This window comes from Oncorhynchus mykiss, chromosome 17 (genome assembly GCF_013265735.2).
Source record: "Oncorhynchus mykiss isolate Arlee chromosome 17, USDA_OmykA_1.1, whole genome shotgun sequence".
Taxonomy (NCBI): domain Eukaryota; kingdom Metazoa; phylum Chordata; class Actinopteri; order Salmoniformes; family Salmonidae; genus Oncorhynchus; species Oncorhynchus mykiss.
The window spans coordinates 89632509-89655008 of NC_048581.1; the positions used below are offsets into that span (position 1 = coordinate 89632509).

The 22500-nt window shown below is 45.4% G+C and overlaps 1 protein-coding gene across 5 annotated transcripts in view; it reads right to left on the bottom strand.

The window, feature by feature from the left end:
• The window catches only part of pcbp4 (poly(rC) binding protein 4), a 148238-nt gene that overhangs the window by 54937 nt on the left and 70801 nt on the right, over positions 1 to 22500 (bottom strand). For all 5 annotated transcript variants that reach the window (XM_036950945.1, XM_036950942.1, XM_036950944.1 and 2 more), the window contains exons 2-3: positions 5251 to 5432; positions 1117 to 1140 (exon numbers count right to left, since the gene is read on the bottom strand). In XM_036950945.1, coding sequence (XP_036806840.1) covers positions 1117 to 1140; positions 5251 to 5358 — 132 coding nt within the window. In that variant the 5' untranslated portion in view covers positions 5359 to 5432. The remainder of the gene's footprint in view (positions 1 to 1116; positions 1141 to 5250; positions 5433 to 22500) is intronic.

Genomic DNA, 22500 nt, shown 5'->3' on the forward strand with positions numbered 1-22500 from the left:
GAGCAAGAGAGAGAGAGAGAGAGAGAGAGAGAGAGAGAGAGAGAGGTGGACAGTATGAAGAACTGTCTGCCATCCTCTAAAAGGTGCAATCTGTGATATTTTGTCACGACCTGATCCGTTCCACCTGTCTTTGTGCTTGTCTCCACCCCCCTCCAGGTGTCGCCCATCTTCCCCATTATCCCCAGTGTATTTATACCTGTGTTCTCTGCCTGATCAATCAGCCTGCCCTGACTTCGAGCCTGTCTGCCACTCTGTACCTCCTGGACTCTGAGCTTGTCATGATATTTTGCCTGTCCACGACCTGTCTCTAGCCTGCCCCTTGGATTATAATAAATATCAGAGACTCGAACCACCTGCCTCCCGTGTCTGCATCTGGGTCTCGCCCTCTATCGTTATATATTTAGTCCTAAAAATGTCATGGTTGGGGAGTAACAGATTACATTTAGAAAGTAACCTACCAAACCCTGGTAGGGGAGAGGTACAGTGTACTCTATATCCATCCACTCTGAGCACCTGATTGCTTTTGATGGTCTGACTGCTCCTGACTACTCTAGATGGAATAGGACTGCTCCTGACTACTCTAGATGGAATAGGACTGCTCTTGACTGTTCTAGATGGAATAGGACTGCTCCTGACTGCTTTAGATGGAATAGGACTGCTCTTGACTGTTCTAGATGGAATATGACTACTCTTGACTGTTCTAGATGGAATAGGACTACTCTTGACTGTTCTAGATGGAATAGGACTGCTCCTGACTGCTTTAGATGGAATAGGACTGCTCCTGACTACTCTAGATGGAATAGGACTGCTCCTGACTGCTTTAGATGGAATAGGACTACTCCTGACTACTCTAGATGGAATAGGACTGCTCCTGACTGCTCTACGTGGAATAGGACTGCTTTTGACTGCCCTAGATGACAGAAATAGAGACAGAGATGGGGAGAGAGAGAGGGGAGAGAGAGAGAGAGAGAGAGAGAGAGAGAGAGAGAGAGAGAGAGAGAGAGAGAGAGAGAGAGAGAGAGAGAGAGACAGAGAGAGAGAGAGAGAGAGAGAGAGAGAGAGAGAGACAGAGAGAGAGAGAGAGAGAGACAGAGAGAGAGAGAGATTGCTTCTCACCTTTCCAATGATGCTGCCGACTTCCTGCAAAAGGAAACAAAAGTAAATGTCACCATATTGATTTAATCCTGTCCATTCCCAGGACACTGTATGTCTGTCTGGTGTCATCTGACTGATGTTATCTGTCTGTCTGTTGTCTGTCTGTTGGTCCGTCTGTTATTTGTCTGTCTGAGGATTGTACCAGGTTGTGTGCGTGTGTGTGTGTGTGTGTGTGTGTGCATGTGTGTGTGTGCACATGTTTGTGTTTGTGTGTGTGTGAGACGTACCTTTTCTGTGCATGAGAAGCAATAGTGTGACGGTACGGTGTTGTGTATTAACAGAATGAGTCCGTGTGAGTGTGTATCTGTCATAAGCATGCCTGTGTGAGAGACACGGGCTGTGGCAGTCATGAATGTTTGTCAGACGGTTATTGTCATAGAAAACATTGCCGGTCTCACGGTAATTGATTGTTAATTAACATAAACAGTGTCACGGTAATCGATTGTTAATTAACGTAAACATGTTTAGCATCTTCATCTGCCATTATTTAATATTATATGATTTTATATGAAGAATAATATAATTGAACTGAGCTGAATAAAATAAAAATTATATTTTCTCCTTCCGGAGTGAGAGTGGGCTTATGAAATGGCCACGATGAGCATACAAAAATGACATTTGAAACAGGTCCTATATGCTAGATTTAGGGTTATTTGGCAACTTTACTTTTAAATGATATAAACCTTAGAATGCCTTAGAAATCAAAATATATATGGGATGCATAACGCGACTATTGATGATTTGAAAAAGCTTGCCTCAGTCTGCACACGCTGCTCTCTCATCAAGGGATCATATTCTATTCTCCATTTAAATCTTGTCTTTACTAATATGGAACGTTTGTTCAGAAGTAGAATGGCCCATTATTAAATAGTCAGGTGGGCTACTCTGGTTAATGGAGACCACTTATCAGGTAGGCTACTCTGGTTAATGGAGGCCACTTATCAGGTAGGCTACTCTGGTTAATGGAGACCACTTATCAGGTAGGCTACTCTGGTTAATGGAGACCACTTATCAGGTAGGCTACTCTGTCAGGTAGGCTACTCTGGTTAATGGAGACCACTTATCAGGTAGGCTACTCTGTCAGGTAGGCTACTCTGGTTAATGGAGACCACTTATCAGGTAGGCTACTCTGTCAGGTAGGCTACTCTGGTTAATGGAGACCACTTATCAGGTAGGCTACTCTGGTTAATGGAGGCCACTTATCAGGTAGGCTACTCTGGTTAATGGAGACCACTTATCAGGTAGGCTACTCTGGTTAATGGAGACCACTTGTCAGGTAGGCTACTCTGGTTAATGGAGACCACTTATCAGGTAGGCTACTCTGTCAGGTAGGCTACTCTGGTTAATGGAGACCACTTATCAGGTAGGCTACTCTGTCAGGTAGGCTACACTGGTTAATGGAGACCACTTATCAGGTAGGCTACTCTGGTTAATGGAGACCACTTATCAGGTAGGCTACTCTGGTTAATGGAGACCACTTATCAGGTAGGCTACTCTGGTTAATGGAGACCACTTATCAGGTAGGCTACTCTGTCAGGTAGGCTACTCTGGTTAATGGAGACCACTTATCAGGTAGGCTACTCTGTCAGGTAGGCTACTCTGGTTAATGGAGACCACTTATCAGGTAGGCTACTCTGTCAGTTAGGCCTAGTGGTTAGAGGAGGCAGGTAGTCTAGTGGTTAGAGGAGGCAGGTAGTCTAGTGGTTAGAGCGGCAGGTAGTCTAGTGGTTAGAGTGGCAGGTAGTCTAGTGGATAGAGGAGGCAGGTAGCCTAGTGGTTAGAGAGGCAGGTAGTCTGGTGGATAGAGGAGGCAGGTAGCCTAGTGGTTAGAGGAGGCAGGTAGCCTAGTGGTTAGAGAGGCAGGTAGTCTAGTGGTTAGAGTGGCAGGTAGTCTAGTGGATAGAGGAGGCAGGTAGCCTAGTGGTTAGAGAGGCAGGTAGTCTGGTGGATAGAGGAGGCAGGTAGCCTAGTGGTTAGAGGAGGCAGGTAGCCTAGTGGTTAGAGGAGGCAGGTAGCCTAGTGGTTAGAGGAGGCAGGTAGCCTAGTGGTTAGAGGAGGCAGGTAGTCTAGCGGTTAGAGGAGGCAGGTAGTCTAGTGGTTAGAGCGGCAGGTAGCCTAGTGGTTAGAGAGGCAGGTAGTCTAGTGGTTAGAGGAGGCAGGTAGCCTAGCGGTTAGAGGAGGCAGGTAGTCTAGTGGTTAGAGCGGCAGGTAGCCTAGTGGTTAGAGGAGGCAGGTAGCCTAGTGGTTAGAGGCAGGTAGCCTAGTGGTTAGAGAGGCAGGTAGTCTAGTGGTTAGAGAGGCAGGTAGCCTAGTGGTTAGAGGAGGCAGGTAGCCTAGTGGTTAGAGGCAGGTAGCCTAGTGGTTAGAGAGGCAGGTAGTCTAGTGGTTAGAGAGGCAGATAGTCTAGTGGTTAGAGGAGGCAGGTAGTCTAGTGGATAGAGGAGGCAGGTAGCCTAGTGGTTAGAGGAGGCAGGTAGCCTAGTGGTTAGAGAGGCAGGTAGTCTAGTGGTTAGAGGAGGCAGGTAGTCTAGTGGATAGAGGAGGCAGGTAGCCTAGTGGTTAGAGAGGCAGGTAGTCTGGTGGATAGAGGAGGCAGGTAGCCTAGTGGTTAGAGGAGGCAGGTAGCCTAGTGGTTAGAGGAGGCAGGTAGCCTAGTGGTTAGAGGAGGCAGGTAGCCTAGTGGTTAGAGGAGGCAGGTAGTCTAGCGGTTAGAGGAGGCAGGTAGTCTAGTGGTTAGAGCGGCAGGTAGCCTAGTGGTTAGAGAGGCAGGTAGTCTAGTGGTTAGAGGAGGCAGGTAGCCTAGCGGTTAGAGGAGGCAGGTAGTCTAGTGGTTAGAGCGGCAGGTAGCCTAGTGGTTAGAGGAGGCAGGTAGCCTAGTGGTTAGAGGCAGGTAGCCTAGTGGTTAGAGAGGCAGGTAGTCTAGTGGTTAGAGAGGCAGGTAGCCTAGTGGTTAGAGGAGGCAGGTAGCCTAGTGGTTAGAGGCAGGTAGCCTAGTGGTTAGAGAGGCAGGTAGTCTAGTGGTTAGAGAGGCAGATAGTCTAGTGGTTAGAGGAGGCAGGTAGTCTAGTGGATAGAGGAGGCAGGTAGCCTAGTGGTTAGAGGAGGCAGGTAGCCTAGTGGTTAGAGAGGCAGGTAGTCTAGTGGTTAGAGGAGGCAGGTAGTCTAGTGGATAGAGGAGGCAGGTAGCCTAGTGGTTAGAGGCAGGTAGCCTAGTGGTTAGAGAGGCAGGTAGCCTAGTGGTTAGAGGAGGCAGGTAGTCTGGTGGATAGAGGAGGCAGGTAGCCTAGTGGTTAGAGAGGCAGGTAGCCTAGTGGTTAGAGGAGGCAGGTAGTCTAGTGGATAGAGGAGGCAGGTAGCCTAGTGGTTAGAGAGGCAGGTAGTCTGGTGGATAGAGGAGGCAGGTAGCCTAGTGGTTAGAGGAGGCAGGTAGCCTAGTGGTTAGAGGAGGCAGGTAGCCTAGTGGTTAGAGGAGGCAGGTAGCCTAGTGGTTAGAGAGGCAGGTAGCTTAGTTGTTAGAGCATTGGGCCCGTAACCGAAAGGTTGCTGGATCGAATCCCTGAGCTGACAAGATAAAAAAAAACTGCCGTTCTGCCCCTAAAGAAGATATCTTAAATGTGTTGTTTTGCTGCCGTGGCTATGTATTGTATAAGGGGCATAATCATTATTTTAGACTCAGTTGTTTTGAATGAATCATCACCTTAGAAAGCAGCTGTCCATTTCGTTGTGTTTGGCTTTGAAACAACATCCACAACAACCACGTTTTCCCCACTCAGTTTCAACCTGTTATTGAACCTCTTTCTTCACATGTATCGATCACAGTGAGGTGAGTTTTAAAAGCACTGATACTCTTTTGATGATAAGTGTTTTGATGTGATTTTCCCATCTCATTTGCATTGATGTCAGAGAGGTTAGAGAGACAATAGAGCCCTGAGTACCAGGCCATTAGCGACCCGATGACCGTTAGTGAGTTGTCCAGAGTGCATAAATGGAGATTACCGTGACTTAACAGTCAACTAGAATTTCACTGCGGTCGTGTCTCATGACTGCTGGTGCGGCAGTAATACGGTCACCGCAACAGCCCAATGTGAGACCTACCTTTCCGTGCATGAGGAGCCGTAGCGTGAGGGTGACGTTCATGCCCCCCTCTTCAAAGTCCTGCTCACAGTTCATGTTGATGTGGGAATGAGACACAGGTAGACGCATGGAAGATGCTCTACAGACAGACAGACAGACAGACTCTCAGGGTGAAGGTGGGTTCTCTCTCTCCTCACAGCTATCTGTAGGGACACACAGGAAGGATAAAACATTGATATTATTGATTATATTCATTATTGATTATTAAAATGAATGACAGAGGGGGTCTCTCCTCACAGCTCTCTGTAGGGAAGGATAAAACATTGATATCATTGATTAAAGGTAATTTATTGTTACGACAAGGCATCCCAGCGAACTGAACAACTAGATTATTTATACGGATTTATATCACCCGTATACATAGAAATGCAACCAGCTTTCTCTAGTTCCTGTTTTCCCGGTTTTGAACATTTCTGCCTGCCCTGACCCTGAGCCTGCCTGCCGTTCTGTACCTTTCGGACTCTGTTCTGGATTAATGACCTCTGCCTGCCCTTGACCTGTCATTTGCCTGCCCCCCTGTTTTTGTAATAAACGTTTGTTACTCTGAAACAGTCTGCATCTGGGTCTCCTGAGCTGTGACACAGAGAGAGAAACAGACCATTACATTGTTGTGGGAGCTGGGCCCAGTGTTGAGTCTTAATCTAACGACGGGGACGACAGGTATCTTCTCAAACTCCTCTGCATAACGACGGGAACGACAGGTATCTTCTCAAACTCCTCTGCATAACGACGGGAACGACAGCTATCTTCTCAAACTCCTCTGCATAACGACGGGAACGACAGGTATCTTCTCAAACTCCTCTGCATAACGACGGGAACGACAGGTATCTTCTCAAACTCCTCTGCATAACGACGGGAACGACAGGTATCTTCTCAAACTCCTCTGTATAACGACGGGAACGATGGCTATCTTCTCAAACACCTCTGCATAACGACGGGAACGACAGGTATCTTCTCAAACTCCTCTGTATAACGACGGCTATCTTCTGAAACTCCTCTGCATAACGACGGGAACGATGGCTATCTTCTCAAACTCCTCTGTATAACGACGGCTATCTTCTCAAACTCCTCTGTATAACGACGGCTATCTTCTCAAACTCCTCTGTATAACGACGGCTATCTTCTCAAACTCCTCTGCATAACGACGGGAACGATGGCTATCTTCTCAAACTCCTCTGCATAACGACGGCTATCTTCTCAAACTCCTCTGTATAACGACGGCTATCTTCTCAAACTCCTCTGCATAACGACGGGAACGATGGCTATCTTCTCAAACTCCTCTGCATAACGACGGCTATCTTCTCAAACTCCTCTGTATAACGATGGCTATCTTCTCAAACACCTCTGCATAACGACGGGAACGACGGCTATCTTCTCAAACTCCTCTGCATAACGACGGGAACGATGGCTATCTTCTCAAACTCCTCTGCATAACGACGGGAACGATGGCTATCTTCTCAAACTCCTCTGTATAACGACGGCTATCTTCTGAAACTCCTCTGCATAACGACGGGAACGATGGCTATCTTCTCAAACTCCTCTGCATAACGACGGCTATCTTCTCAAACTCCTCTGTATAACGACGGCTATCTTCTCAAACTCCTCTGCATAACGACGGGAACGATGGCTATCTTCTCAAACTCCTCTGCATAACGACGGCTATCTTCTCAAACTCCTCTGTATAACGACGGCTATCTTCTGAAACTCCTCTGCATAACGACGGGAACGATGGCTATCTTCTCAAACTCCTCTGCATAACGACGGCTATCTTCTCAAACTCCTCTGTATAACGACGGCTATCTTCTGAAACTCCTCTGCATAACGACGGGAACGATGGCTATCTTCTCAAACTCCTCTGCATAACGACGGCTATCTTCTCAAACTCCTCTGTATAACGACGGCTATCTTCTCAAACTCCTCTGCATAACGACGGGAACGATGGCTATCTTCTCAAACTCCTCTGCATAACGACGGCTATCTTCTCAAACTCCTCTGCATAACGACGGGAACGATGGCTATCTTCTCAAACTCCTCTGCATAACGACGGCTATCTTCTCAAACTCCTCTGCATAACGACGGGAACGACGGCTATCTTCTGAAACTCCTCTGCATAACGACGGCTATCTTCTCAAACTCCTCTGCATAACGACGGCTATCTTCTCAAACTCCTCTGCATAACGACGGGAACGACGGCTATCTTCTCAAACTCCTCTGCATAACGGCGGGGACGACAGGTATCTTCTCAAACTCATCTGTATAACGACGGGAACGACAGGTATCTTCTCAAACTCCTCTGTATAACGACGGGAACGACAGGTATCTTCTCAAACTCCTCTGCATAACGACGGGAACGACAGGTATCTTCTCAAACTCCTCTGTATAACGACGGGAACGATGGCTATCTTCTCAAACTCCTCTGTATAACGACGGGAACGACAGGTATCTTCTCAAACTCCTCTGCATAACGACGGGAACGACAGGTATCTTCTCAAACTCCTCTGCATAACGACGGGAACGACGGCTATCTTCTCAAACTCCTCTGCATAACGGCGGGGACGACAGGTATCTTCTCAAACTCATCTGTATAACGACGGGAACGACAGGTATCTTCTCAAACTCCTCTGCATAACGACGGGAACGACAGGTATCTTCTCAAACTCCTCTGCATAACGACGGGAACGACAGGTATCTTCTCAAACTCCTCTGTATAACGACGGGAACGATGGCTATCTTCTCAAACTCCTCTGTATAACGACGGCTATCTTCTCAAACTCCTCTGCATAACGACGGGAACGACAGGTATCTTCTCAAACTCCTCTGCATAACGACGGCTATCTTCTCAAACTCCTCTGTATAACGACGGCTATCTTCTGAAACTCCTCTGCATAACGACGGGAACGACGGCTATCTTCTCAAACACCTCTGCATAACGACGGGAACGATGGCTATCTTCTCAAACTCCTCTGCATAACGACGGGAACGATGGCTATCTTCTCAAACTCCTCTGCATAACGACAGGTATCTTCTCAAACTCCTCTGCATAACGACGGGAACGACAGGTATCTTCTCAAACTCCTCTGCATAACGGCGGGGACGACAGGTAATTTCTCAAACTCCTCTGTATAACGACGGGAACGATGGCTATCTTCTCAAACTCCTCTGTATAACGACGGCTATCTTCTCAAACTCCTCTGCATAACGACGGGAACGACAGGTATCTTCTCAAACTCCTCTGCATAACGACGGCTATCTTCTCAAACTCCTCTGTATAACGACGGCTATCTTCTGAAACTCCTCTGCATAACGACGGGAACGACGGCTATCTTCTCAAACTCCTCTGCATAACGACAGGTATCTTCTCAAACTCCTCTGCATAACGACAGGTATCTTCTCAAACTCCTCTGCATAACGACAGGTATCTTCTCAAACTCCTCTGCATAACGACAGGTATCTTCTCAAACTCCTCTGCATAACGACAGGTATCTTCTCAAACTCCTCTGCATAATGACAGGTATCTTCTCAAACTCCTCTGCATAACGACAGGTATCTTCTCAAACTCCTCTGCATAACGACGGCTATCTTCTCAAACTCCTCTGCATAACGACAGGTATCTTCTCAAACTCCTCTGCATAACGACGGCTATCTTCTCAAACTCCTCTGCATAACGACGGCTATCTTCTCAAACTCCTCTGCATAACGACAGGTATCTTCTCAAACTTCTCTGCATAATGACAGGTATCTTCTCAAACTCCTCTGCATAACGACAGGTATCTTCTCAAACTCCTCTGCATAACGACAGCTATCTTCTCAAACTCCTCTGTATAACGACAGGTATCTTCTCAAACTCCTCTGCATAACGACAGGTATCTTCTCAAACTCCTCTGCATAACGACGGGGATGACAAACACAATGGTTGAAGTGCCTTATGCCTTTCTAAGAGCAAGGTAATTGTAGGTTTCATGAACAAGCTCCTTTTTGTTTCAGAGACAGGACCGGCAACTAGGTAGGAGGCATTATACTAGGTAGGAAGTAGGAGGCATTATACTAGGTAGGAAGTAGGAGAAATTATACTAGGTAGGAAGTAGGAGAAATTATACTAGGTAGGAAGTAGGAGGCATTATACTAGGTAGGAAGTAGGACGCATTATACTAGGTAGGAAGTAGGAGAAATTATACTAGGCAGGAAGTAGGAGGCATTATACTAGGTAGGAAGTAGGAGGCATTACACTAGGTAGGAAGTAGGAGGCATTATACTAGGTAGGAAGTAGGAGGCATTATACTAGGTAGGAAGTAGGAGGCATTATTCTAGGTAGGAAGTAGGAGGCATTATACTAGGTAGGAAGTAGGAGGCATTATACTAGGTAGGAAGTAGGAGGCGTGATACCATGATAAACAGAGATACCCTGATACCACGACAAACAGAGATACCCTGATACCACGACAAACAGAGATACCCTGATACCACGACAAACAGAGATACCCTGATACCATGACAAACAGAGATACCCTGATACCATGATAAACAGAGATACCCTGATATCATGATAAACAGAGATACCCTCATACCATGACAAACAGAGATACCTTGATACCATGATAAACATAGATACCCTGATATCATGATACAGTGGTACTGTCAGTAGGGTTTTATAGATACATGTTGATATACTGTCAGTAGGAATATTTACAGTGGCTTGTGAAAGTATTCACCCCCCCTTGGCAGTTTTCCTATTTTGTTGCCGTACAACCTGGAATTAAAATAGTTTTTTGGGGGGTTTGTATCATTTAATTTACATAATATACCATAATACCACTTTGAAGATACTAAATATTTTTTATTCAGAATCAAACAAGAAATAATACATAAAAACTGACTAACTATTCATAACTATTCACCCCCCCCAAAGTCAATACTTTGCAGAGACATCTTTTGCAGCCATTACAGCTGCATGTCTCATAGGGTATGTCTCTATAAGCTTGACACATCTAAGCAAATTAGGCTATTAGGCACATTAGGCTACTCTGGTTGCTCGGTCTTCATGGTGCCCCTTGCTTTAGTGGTGTTGCGTACTCTGGGGCCTTTCAGAACAGGTGTATATATACTGAGATCATGTGACAGATCATGTGACACTTAGATTGCACACAGGTGGACTTTATTTATCTAATTTTGTGACTTCTGAAGGTAATTGGTTGCACCAGATCTTATTTAGGGGCTTCACAGCAAAGGGGGTGAATACAAATGCAACCAGCACTTCACAAACAGAGATACTCTGATACCATGATTAACAGACATTATACCCTGATACCATGATAAACAGAGATACTCTGATACCATGATAAACAGAGATACCCTGATACCATGATAAACAGTGATATCCTGATACCATGATAAACAGATACACCCTGATACCATGATAAACAGAGATACCCTGATACCATGATAAACAGGATACCCTGATACCATGATAAACAGAGATACCCTGATACCATGATGTGTCTATGTGTCTATAATGCTGATTGGGTGCTGTAATGTCTATGTGTCTATAATACTGATTGGGTGCTGTAATGTCTATGTGTCTATAATACTGATTGGGTGCTGTAATGTCTATGTGTCTATAATACTGATTGGGTGCTGTAATGTCTATGTGTCTATAATGCTGATTGGCTGCTGTAATGTCTATGTGTCTATAATATTGATTTGGGTGCTGTAATGTCTATGTGTCTATAATGCTGATTGGGTGCTGTAATGTCTGTGTCTATAATACTGATTGGGTGCTGTAATGTCTGTGTCTATAATACTGATTGGGTGCTGTAATGTCTATGTGTCTATAATGCTGATTGGCTGCTGTAATGTCTATGTGTCTATAATATTGATTTGGGTGCTGTAATGTCTATGTGTCTATAATGCTGATTGGGTGCTGTAATGTCTGTGTCTATAATACTGATTGGGTGCTGTAATGTCTGTGTCTATAATACTGATTGGGTGCTGTAATGTCTATGTGTCTATAATGCTGATTGGCTGCTGTTTCCATGGTCATGTGACCTTTACTCTCTTATTCCATGTAACAATCTACATACAGCACATGTGTATACGTCAAGGCTGTGCAGCAACGAAGAGGTCCGACCGAGCCTGTGAACATGGATTTAATTTCCAAGGAGCCAGGAGCGAACACAACAAATCAGCGCTGTGATTAAAACATGACTTGGGGGAAAAGCTGTCAAAAAACTTAAGTGGGAATTAAGTTGATCCTCTGGCCAGGACAAGTGGCTGCCGTGTGATAGATACCATCCTACAGACCTCACACAGATACCATCCTACAGACATCACACAGATACCATCCTACAGACCTCACACAGATACCATCCTACAGACCTCACACAGATACCATCCTACAGACATCACACAGATACCATCCTACAGACAGACAACACACAGATACCATCCTACAGACCTCACACAGATACCATCCTACAGACATCACACAGATACCATCCTACAGACATCACACAGATACCATCCTACAGACAGACAACACACAGATACCATCCTACAGACCTCACACAGATACCATCCTACAGACATCACACAGATACCATCCTACAGACATCACACAGATACCATCCTACAGACAACACACAGATACCATCCTACAGACATCACACAGATACCATCCTACAGACAGACAACACACAGATACCATCCTACAGACCTCACACAGATACCATCCTACAGACATCACACAGATACCATCCTACAGACATCACACAGATACCATCCTACAGACAACACACAGATACCATCCTACAGACATCACACAGATACCATCCTACAGACCTCACACAGATACCATCCTACAGACAACACACAGATACCATCCTACAGACATCACACAGATACCATCCTACAGACAACACACAGATACCATCCTACAGACAACACACAGATACCATCCTACAGACATCACACAGATACCATCCTACAGACATCACACAGATACCATCCTACAGACATCACACAGATACCATCCTACAGACATCACACAGATACCATCCTACAGACATCACACAGATACCATCCTACAGACAGTGTGTGTGTGTGTGTGTGTGCGTGTGCGTGTGCGTGTGCGTGTGCGTGTGCGTGTGCGTGTGTGTGTGTGTGTGTGTGTGTGTGTGTGGGTGTCTACGAAAGTAATTAACGTGTCAGTTGTCATGCCTGAGGAACTGCAGGTGTGGTAGAAGGGAGAGTGTGTGTGCACAGGATAACAGAGACATGCTGCTGCTTACACACACACATGCACACACGCACTTCCAGTTCTGCTTGAAAGTAGGTCACAAATGCAACGCTAGCTGGCACAAAGTCCTGGTCACGTGGTGTGAATCTGTAAAATATCCTGTTTGGGTTGTTGTTTCTGGGGGGTTTCATCAGAAAGACTATGCAGCATGTTAGGAGCATGTAAAGAGAATGTTAGGAGCATGTTAGGAGCATGTAAAGAGCATGTTAGGAGCATGTAAAGAGCATGTTAGGAGCATGTTAGGAGCATGTAAAGATGTAAAGAGCATGTTAGGAGCATGTAAAGAGCATGTTAGGAGCATGTAAAGAGCATGTTAGGAGCATGTTAGGAGCATGTAAAGAGCATGTTAGGAGCATGTACAGAGCATGTTAGGAGCGTGTTAGGAGCATGTTAGGAGCATGTTAGGAGCATGTTAGGAGCATGTAAATAGCATGTTAGGAGCATGTAAAGAGCATGTTAGGAGCATATTAGGAGCATGTAAAGAGCATGTAAAGAGTATGTTAGGAGCATGTAAAGAGCGTGTTAGGAGCATGTAAAGAGCATGTTAGGAGCATGTAAAGAGCATGTTAGGAGCATGTAAAGAGCATGTTAGGAGCATGTTAGGAGAGTGTTAGGAGCGTGTTAGGAGAATGTTAGGAGCATGTTAGGAGCATGTTAGGAGCATGTTAGGAGTGTGTTAGGAGCGTGTTAGGAGCCTATTAGGAGCATGTTAGGAGCATGTTGGCAGCATGTTCAGAGAATTTTAGGAGCATTTTCAGAGCATGTTAAGAGCATGATAGAAGCATGTTGGGCGCATGTTAGGAGCATGTTAGGAGCATGTAAAGAGCATGTTAGGTGCATGTTAGGAGCATGTTAGGAGCACGTTAGGAGCGTCTAATTTTACAGCAAGAGTACAGTAGGACTCCATCTCAATTCATCCCAGTCCATCCCATGCCATCTCAGGCCATCTCAATTCATCCCAGTCTATCTCAGTCCATCTCAGTCCATCCCAGGCCATCTCAGGCCATCTCAATTCATCCTAGTCTATCTCAGTCCATCTCAGGCCATCTCAGTGCATCCCAGGCCATCTCAATTCATCCCAGTCCATCTCAGTCCATCTCAGGCCATCTCAGTCCATCCCAGGCCATCTCAATTCATCCCAGTCCATCTCAATTCATCCCAGTCCATCTCAGGCCATCTCAATTCATCACAGTCCATCTCAATTCATCCCAGTCCATCTCAATTCATCGCAGTCCATCTCAGTCCATCTCAATTCATCCCAGTCCATCTCAGGCCATCTCAATTAATCCCAGGCCATGTCAGGCCATCTCAAATCATCCCAGTCCATCTCAATTCATCCCAGTCCATCTCAATTCATCCCAGTCCATCTCAATTTATCCCAGTCCATCTAAATTCATCCCAGTCCATCTCAATTCATCCCAGTCCATCTCAATTCATCCCAGTCCATCTCAATTCATCCCAGTCCATCTCAATTCATCCCAGTCCATCTCAATTTATCCCAGTCCATCTCAATTCATCCCAGTCCATCTCAATTCATTCCAGTCCATCTCAATTCATCCCAGTTTTATTATCGCCCCCCCAACCTTCTCCCTGTCTTATTGCCCCCCCAACCTTCTACCTGTCTTATCGCCCCCCCCCAACACTCTCCCTGTCTTCTCTCCCCCCAACCCTCTCCCTGCCTTCTCTCCCCCCCAGCCCTCTCCCTGTCTTATCGCCCCCCCCAACACTCTCCCTGTCTTCTCTCCCCCCCAACCCTCTCCCTGTCTTATCGCCCCCCCAACCCTCTCCCTGTCTTATCGCCCCCCCAACCCTCTCCCTGTCTTATCACCCCCCAACCCTCTCCCTGTCTTATCACCCCCCCAACCCTCTCCCTGTCTTATCGTCCCCCCAACCTTCTCCCTGTCTTATCGCCCCCCCAACCCTCTCCCTGTCTTATCGTCCCCCCCAACCTTCTCCCTGTCTTATTGCCCCCCCAACCTTCTCCCTGTCTTATCGCCCCCCCCAACCCTCTCCTTGTTTGCCCCCCCTCCCTCTCACTGATTAAGCATTCTCCCTAATGAAGAACAATTGGCCCAGACTAAATGAACACGTCCTCATATAGTTACAGGTCAAGTAGAGCATTTGCTCCTGTCAGGCTGTGTATGTGTGTGTGTGTGTGCGTCTGTGTGTGCTCTGCTTATTGGTGTTTATGTGTGCTATAGAGTGTGTGCGTGCGTGCGTGCGTGTGTGCGTGTGTGCGTGTGTGTGTGTGTGTGTGTGTGTGTGTGTGTGTGTGTGTGTGTGTGTGTGTGTGCGTGTGCAAGCTGTCATGGTAGCTGTCATAAATGAGAGCACTTCAGCCACAGAATACCACTCACTCACTCACTGACTCACTCACTCACTCACTCACTCACTCAATCACTCACGCTCACCTCTCTGTCAACCTAACCTGTGTGTCTGTCAAACCGTCTGTCTGCCTGTAGTGTGGTCTGTCTGCCTGTAGTGTGGTCATTTGATTCCCGCATGGGACCAGTACGAAAATATGAGAATATATTACACTTACTATTGTAAAGTCACTCTGGATAAGAGTGACTGCTTAGTGACTAAAACGTCAACCTGTCTGTCACTACAGAATCTCTATAATGCAGTGTATGTATTCATGTAATATAGTGGGGAGTTTCCCCTCATGTTGAAAACAAAAAATGCCATTGTCCTTTGTCCATCAGACAAAACCGCAGTTGTACTGGGGTAACAGAAGAGAGGGGGATGGGGTTGACGTGCCCCTAATCCACACTAGCACATATATCTACTACACAGAGAGAGTCCTTCTCCTGACGAGTCCTCCTGACCACTAATTAACAGCCTGTTAACACCATTTTTATGAAGGGTAGACTAACAACACGGCCCCGGAAGGAATTGTCTCCTTTGCCCTTTGTGTCTGAGTGTTCAGCATGCACACTGTACCCTTCCTCCCTGGACTCTCGCCATTCCCACGCCCGTCGCCATCCCACGCCCGTCGCCATCCCAAGTCCGTGGCCATCCCACGTCCGTCGCCATCCCACGCCCGTCGCCATCCCAAGTCCGTGGCCATCCCACGTCCGTCGCCATCCCACGCCCGTCGCCATCCCAAGTCCGTGGCCATCCCACGTCCGTCGCCATCCCACGCCCGTCGCCATCCCACGCCCGTCGCCATCCCACGCCCGTCGCCATCCCACGCCCGTCGCCATCCGGCCCAGCGGCTTTATTTGCATAAAGCTGTGTTGTTTTCCATTTGTCCCTGAAGCACGGCTCACGTATCACGCCGCCCGGCCTGCCAGTCAAGGCCACACAGCTCTAACGTGACAGGCTAGAAGAATCCTCTGCACGCTCCACAGTGAGTCAGCCAGTCAGTTAGCGAATCAGTCAGCCAGACAGACAGTTAGTGAATCAGTCAGCCAGACAGTCAGTTAGTGAATCAGTCAGCCAGACAGTCAGTTAGTAAATCAGTCAGCCAGACAGTCAGTTAGTGAATCAGTCAGCCAGTCAGCCAGCCAGTCAGTTAGTGAATCAGTCAGCCAGTCAGTTAGTGAATTAGTCAGCCAGCCAGTCAGTTAGTGAATCAGTCAGTCAGTCAGTTAGTGAATCAGTCAGTCAGCCAGTCAGTCAGTTAGTGAATCAGTCAGCCAGTTAGTTAGTGAATCAGTCAGCCAGTCAGCCAGCCAGTCAGTTAGTGAATCAGTCAGCCAGTCAGCCAGCCAGTCAGTCAGTTAGTGAATCGGTCAGCCAGCCAGTCAGTGAATCGGTCAGCCAGCCAGTCAGTCAGTTAGTGAATCAGTCAGCCAGCCAGTTAGTGAATCGGTCAGCCAGCCAGTCAGTTAGTGAATCAGTCAGTCAGCCAGCCAGTTAGTGAATCGGTCAGCCAGCCAGTCAGCTTACCAGTGGTCCGTGATTTTACATTACTTTTCATAATAATAATAATAATAATAACAGGTATTTCAGTCACTGGTATACTGAACAAAAATATAAACGCAACATGCAACAATTTCAACGATTTTACTGAGTTACAGTTCATATAAGAACATTTGTCAATTTAAATAAATTCATTAAGTCCAAATAATTTTGGGAGGGCTTCGGCCAACCCACTTGGGAGCCAGGCCCAGCAACTTAGAATGAGTTTTTCCCCACAAAAGGGCTTTAATAAAGACAGAAATACTCCTCAGTTTCATCAGCTGTCCTGGTGGCTGGTCTCAGATGATCCAGCAGGTGAATAACCCGGATGTGGAGGTCCTGGGCTGGCGTGGTTATACGTGGTCTATGGTTGTGAGGCCGGTTGGACATACTGCCAATTTCTCTAAAATGACGTTGGAGGCGGCTTATGGTAGAGAAATTAACATTACATTCTCTGGCAACAGCTCTGGTGGACATTCCTGCAGTCAGCATGCCAGTTACACAATCCCTAAAAACTTGAAACATCTGTGGCATTGTGTTGTGTGACAAAACTGCACATTTTAGAGTGGCCTTTTATTTCCCTCCAGCACAAGGTGCACCTGTGTAAATACCATGCTGTTTAATCAGCTCCTTGATTTGCCACACCTGTCAGGTGGGTGGATTATCTTGGCAAAGGAGAAATGCTCACTGACATATTTGTGCACCAGATTTGAGAGAAATAAGCTTTTTGTGCATGTGAAACATGTCTGGGATTTTGTGTTTCAGCTCATGAAAACATGGGACCAACACTTTACATGTTGTGTTTATATTTTTGTTCAGTGTAAATTTACCACCAGGATATTTTATGTAAAAAAATGATACGACCCTGCAACGGTGGTCTTCAAGAGCTTTTGACTGTGATTTGGTGATTTGGTGATTTGGTGATTTGGTAGTTTGGTAGTTTGGTGATTTGGTGGTTTGGTGGTTTGGTGATTTGGTGATTTGGTAGTTTGGTAGTTTGGTGGTTTGGTGATTTGGTGGTTTGGTAGTTTGGTGGTTTGGTGATTTGGTAGTTTGGCAGTTTGGTGAGTTGGTAGTTCGGTGATTTGGTAGTTTGGTAGTTTGGTGATTTGGTGATTTGGTAGTTTGGTGGTTTGGTGATTTGGTGATTTGGTGGTTTGGTGATTGGTGGTTTGGTGATTTGGTAGTTTGGTGATTTGGTGGTTTGGTGATTTGGTGATTTGGTAGTTTGGTGGTTTGGTGAGTTGGTAGTTTGGTGATTTGGTAGTTTGGTAGTTTGGTGATTTGGTGGTTTGGTGGTTTGGTGGTTTGGTAGTTTGGTGATTTGGTGATTTGGTGATTTGGTAGTTTGGCAGTTTGGTGATTTGGTGGTTTGGTCAGTTGGTAGTTTGGTAGTTTATTGATTTGGTAGTTTGGTAGTTTGGTGGTTTGGTGATTTGGTGGTTTGGTGAGTTGGTAGTTTGGTGGTTTGGTGAGTTGGTAGTTTGGTAGTTTATTGATTTGGTAGTTTGGTAGTTTGGTGGTTTGGTGAGTTGGTAGTTTGGTGGTTTGGTGATTTGGTGGTTTGGTGAGTTGGTAGTTTGGTAGTTTATTGATTTGGTAGTTTGGTAGTTTATTGATTTGGTAGTTTGGTAGTTTATTGATTTGGTAGTTTGGTAGTTTGGTGAGTTGATGATTTGGTGGTTTGGTGGTTTGGTAGTTTGGTGATTTGGTGTTTCGGTGAGTTGGTAGTTTGGTAATTTGGTAGTTTGGTAGTTTGGTAGTTTGGTGATTTGGTAGTTTGGTGGTTTGGTGATTTGGTAGTTTGGTAGTTTGGTAGTTTGGTGGTTTGGTGGTTTGGTAGTTTGGTAGTTTGGTAGTTTGGTGGTTTGGTGATTTGGTAGTTTGGTAATTTGGTGGTTTGGTGATTTGGTAGTTTGGTAATTTGGTGATTTGGTAGTTTGGTAGTTTGGTAGTTTGGTTATTTGGTGGTTTGGTAGTTTGGTAGTTTGGTTATTTGGTGGTTTGGTGATTTGGTGGTTTGGTGATTTGGTAGTTTGGTAGTTTGGTTATTTGGTGGTTTGGTAGTTTGGTAGTTTGGTTATTTGGTGGTTTGGTAGTTTGGTAGTTTGGTAGTTTGGTAATTTGGTGGTTTGGTTATTTGGTGGTTTGGTAGTTTGGTAGTTTGGTGATTTGGTGGTTTGGTGAGTTGGTAATTTGGTAGTTTGGTAGTTTGGTGGTCCCTGGAACAGAAAAGGTTGGGAAGCGCTGCTGTATAACATTTGCTGGACTGGCCCGGTTGATGGGGGAGGGGTTACAGTCACATAGTTGTGATGTTAATGGGAAGTGATCGAGATGTTTGACGAGGCGATGTGTTTACTCCGTGTTGTTCTTTAGGGCAGAGGGGGGTGTAGTGTGTCCTGAGTCAGAGCCTGTGTGTTTATCCCTAAGGGTATTTACGTGTGTGTCCTAATTCCGTGTGACTGTTGGTGTGTAGTGTGTGTGTGTGTGTGTGTGTGTATGTGTGTGTGTGTGTAGTGTGTGTGTGTGTGTGTGTGTGTGTGTGTGTGTGTGTGTGTGTGTGTGTGTGTGTGTGTGTAGTGTGTGTGTGTGTGTGTGTGTGTGTGTGTGTGTGTGTGTGTGTGTGTGTGTGTGTGTGTGTGTGTGTGTGTGTGTGTGTGTGTGTAGTGTGTGTGTGTGTCTGTGTGTCTGTGTGTGTGTGTGTGTGTGTGTGTGTGTGTGTGTGTGTGTGTGTCTGTGTGTCTGTGTGTGTGTGTGTCTGTGTGTCTGTGTGTCTGTGTGTCTGTGTGTGTGTGTGTGTCCTCCAGAGAGCAGCAGATCAGAATTCTAAGGGATTATTATCAGCCTCGGCTCAGACTGCGTCATACGGAGAAATACATGAAGCATTCAGATGGAACGCTCTGCTACTAGGATGAGTTAACATGGCCTCTTTAGCCCTCCACACACAGACACACACACACACACACACACACACACACTACACACACACACACACACACACACACACACACACACACACACACACACACACACACACACACACACACGCAAATCTAATTGTATTCGTCACGTGTGTTACAAGCTGTCTCGGAGCCTGTTGGTTCGAGCCCCGACGCACCGATACCGCTTGCTAGACAATAACAGAGTGACAGTCCGTGGCTCGGGAGAGTCCTTGACGATCTTCCAGGCTTTCCTCAGACACCGCCTGGTGTAGATGTCCTAAAGGGCTTGGTAAATGCTTGGTAAACAACATGCGTAGACTAACAGTTAAACTTATAACTTCAACAATGAAGGGAAAAGTACCAGTACTGAGTAATGATAACTAGGCTCTATACACAGGGTACCAGTACTGAGTAATGATAACTAAGCTCTATACACAGGGTACCAGTACTGAGTAATGATAACTTGGCTCTATAAACAGGGTACCAGTACTGAGTAATGATAACTAGGCTCTATACACAGGGTACCAGTACTGAGTAATGATAACTAGGTTATATACACAGGGTACCAGTACTGAGTCAATGAGTAATGATAACTAGGCTCTATACACAGGATACCAGTACTGAGTAATGATAACTAGGCTCTATACACAGGGTACCAGTACTGAGTAATGATAACTAGGCTATATACACAGGGTACCAGTACTGAGTAATGATAACTAGGTTATATACACAGGGTACCAGTACTGAGTAATGATAACTAGGCTCTATACACAGGGTACCAGTACTGAGTAATGATAACTAGGCTCTATACACAGGGTACCAGTACTGAGTAATGATAACTAGGCTCTATACACAGGGTACCAGTACTGAGTAATGATAACTAGGCTATATACACAGGGTACCAGTACTGAGTAATGATAACTATGTTATATACACAGGGTACCAGTACTGAGTAATGATAACTAGGTGATATACACAGGGTACCAGTACTGAGTAATGATAACTAGGCTCTATACACAGGGTACCAGTACTTAGTAATGATAACTAGGCTCTATACACAGGGTACCAGTACTGAGTAATGATAACTAGGCTCTATACACAGGGTACCAGTACTTAGTAATGATAACTAGGCTCTATACACAGGGTACCAGTGCTGAGTAATGATAACTAGGCTCTATACACAGGGTACCAGTACTGAGTAATGATAACTAGGCTCTATACACAGGGTACCAGTACTGAGTCAATGATAACTAGGCTCTATACACAGGGTACCAGTACTGAGTAATGATAACTAGGCTCTATACACAGGGTACCAGTACTGAGTAATGATAACTAGGCTCTATTCACAGTGTACCAGTACTGAGTAATGATAACTAGGCTCTATACACAGGGTACCAGTACTGAGTAATGATAACTAGGCTATATACACATGGTACCTGTACTGAGTAATGATAACTAGGTTATATACACAGGGTACCAGTACTGAGTAATGATAACTAGGCTCTATACACAGGGTACCAGTACTGAGTAATGATAACTAGGCTCTATACACAGGGTACCAGTACTGAGTAATGATAACTAGGCTCTATACACAGGGTACCAGTACTGAGTAATGAGAACTAGGCTCTATACACAGGGTACCAGTACTGAGTAATGATAACTAGGTAATATACACAGGGTACCAGTACTGAGTAATGATAACTAGGTTACATACACAGGGTACCAGTACTGAGTAATGATACCAGTACTGAGTAGGGGTAATGATAACTAGGCTCTATACACAGGGTACCAGTACTGAGTCAATGATAACTAGGCTCTATACACAGGGTACCAGTACTGAGTAATGATAACTAGGCTCTATACACAGGGTACCAGTACTGAGTAATGATAACTAGGCTCTATTCACAGGGTACCAGTACTGAGTAATGATAACTAGGCTCTATACACAGGGTACCAGTACTGAGTAATGATAACTAGGCTATATACACAGGGTACCAGTACTGAGTAATGATAAGTAGGCTATATACACAGGGTACTAGTACTGAGTAATGATAACTAGGCTCTATACACAGGGTACCAGTAGTGAGTAATGATAACTAGGCTATATACACAGGGTACCAGTACTGAGTCAATGAGTAATGATAACTAGGCTCTATACACAGGGTACTAGTACTGAGTAATGATAACTAGGCTATATACACAGGGTACTAGTACTGAGTAATGATAACTAGGCTCTATACACAGGGTACCAGTACTGAGTAATGATAACTAGGCTCTATACACAGGGTACCAGTACTGAGTAATGATAACTAGGCTCTATACACAGGGTACCAGTACTGAGTAATGATAACTAGGCTCTATACACAGGGTACCATTACTGAGTAATGATAACTAGGCTCTATACACAGGGTACCAGTACTGAGTAATGATAACTAGGCTCTATACACAGGGTACCAGTACTGAGTAATGATAACTAGGCTCTATACACATGGTACCAGTACTGAGTAATGATAACTAGGCTATATACACATGGTACCTGTACTGAGTAATGATTACTAGGTTATATACACAGGGTACCAGTACTGAGTAATGATAACTAGGCTCTATACACAGGGTACCAGTACTGAGTAATGATAACTAGGCTCTATACACAGGGTACCAGTACTGAGTAATGATAACTAGGCTCTATACACAGGGTACCAGTACTGAGTAATGAGAACTAGGCTCTATACACAGGGTACCAGTACTGAGTAATGATAACTAGGTAATATACACAGGGTACCAGTACTGAGTAATGATAACTAGGTTACATACACAGGGTACCAGTACTGAGTAATGATACCAGTACTGAGTAGGGGTAATGATAACTAGGCTCTATACACAGGGTACCAGTACTGAGTCAATGATAACTAGGCTCTATACACAGGGTACCAGTACTGAGTAATGATAACTAGGCTCTATACACAGGGTACCAGTACTGAGTAATGATAACTAGGCTCTATTCACAGGGTACCAGTACTGAGTAATGATAACTAGGCTCTATACACAGGGTACCAGTACTGAGTAATGATA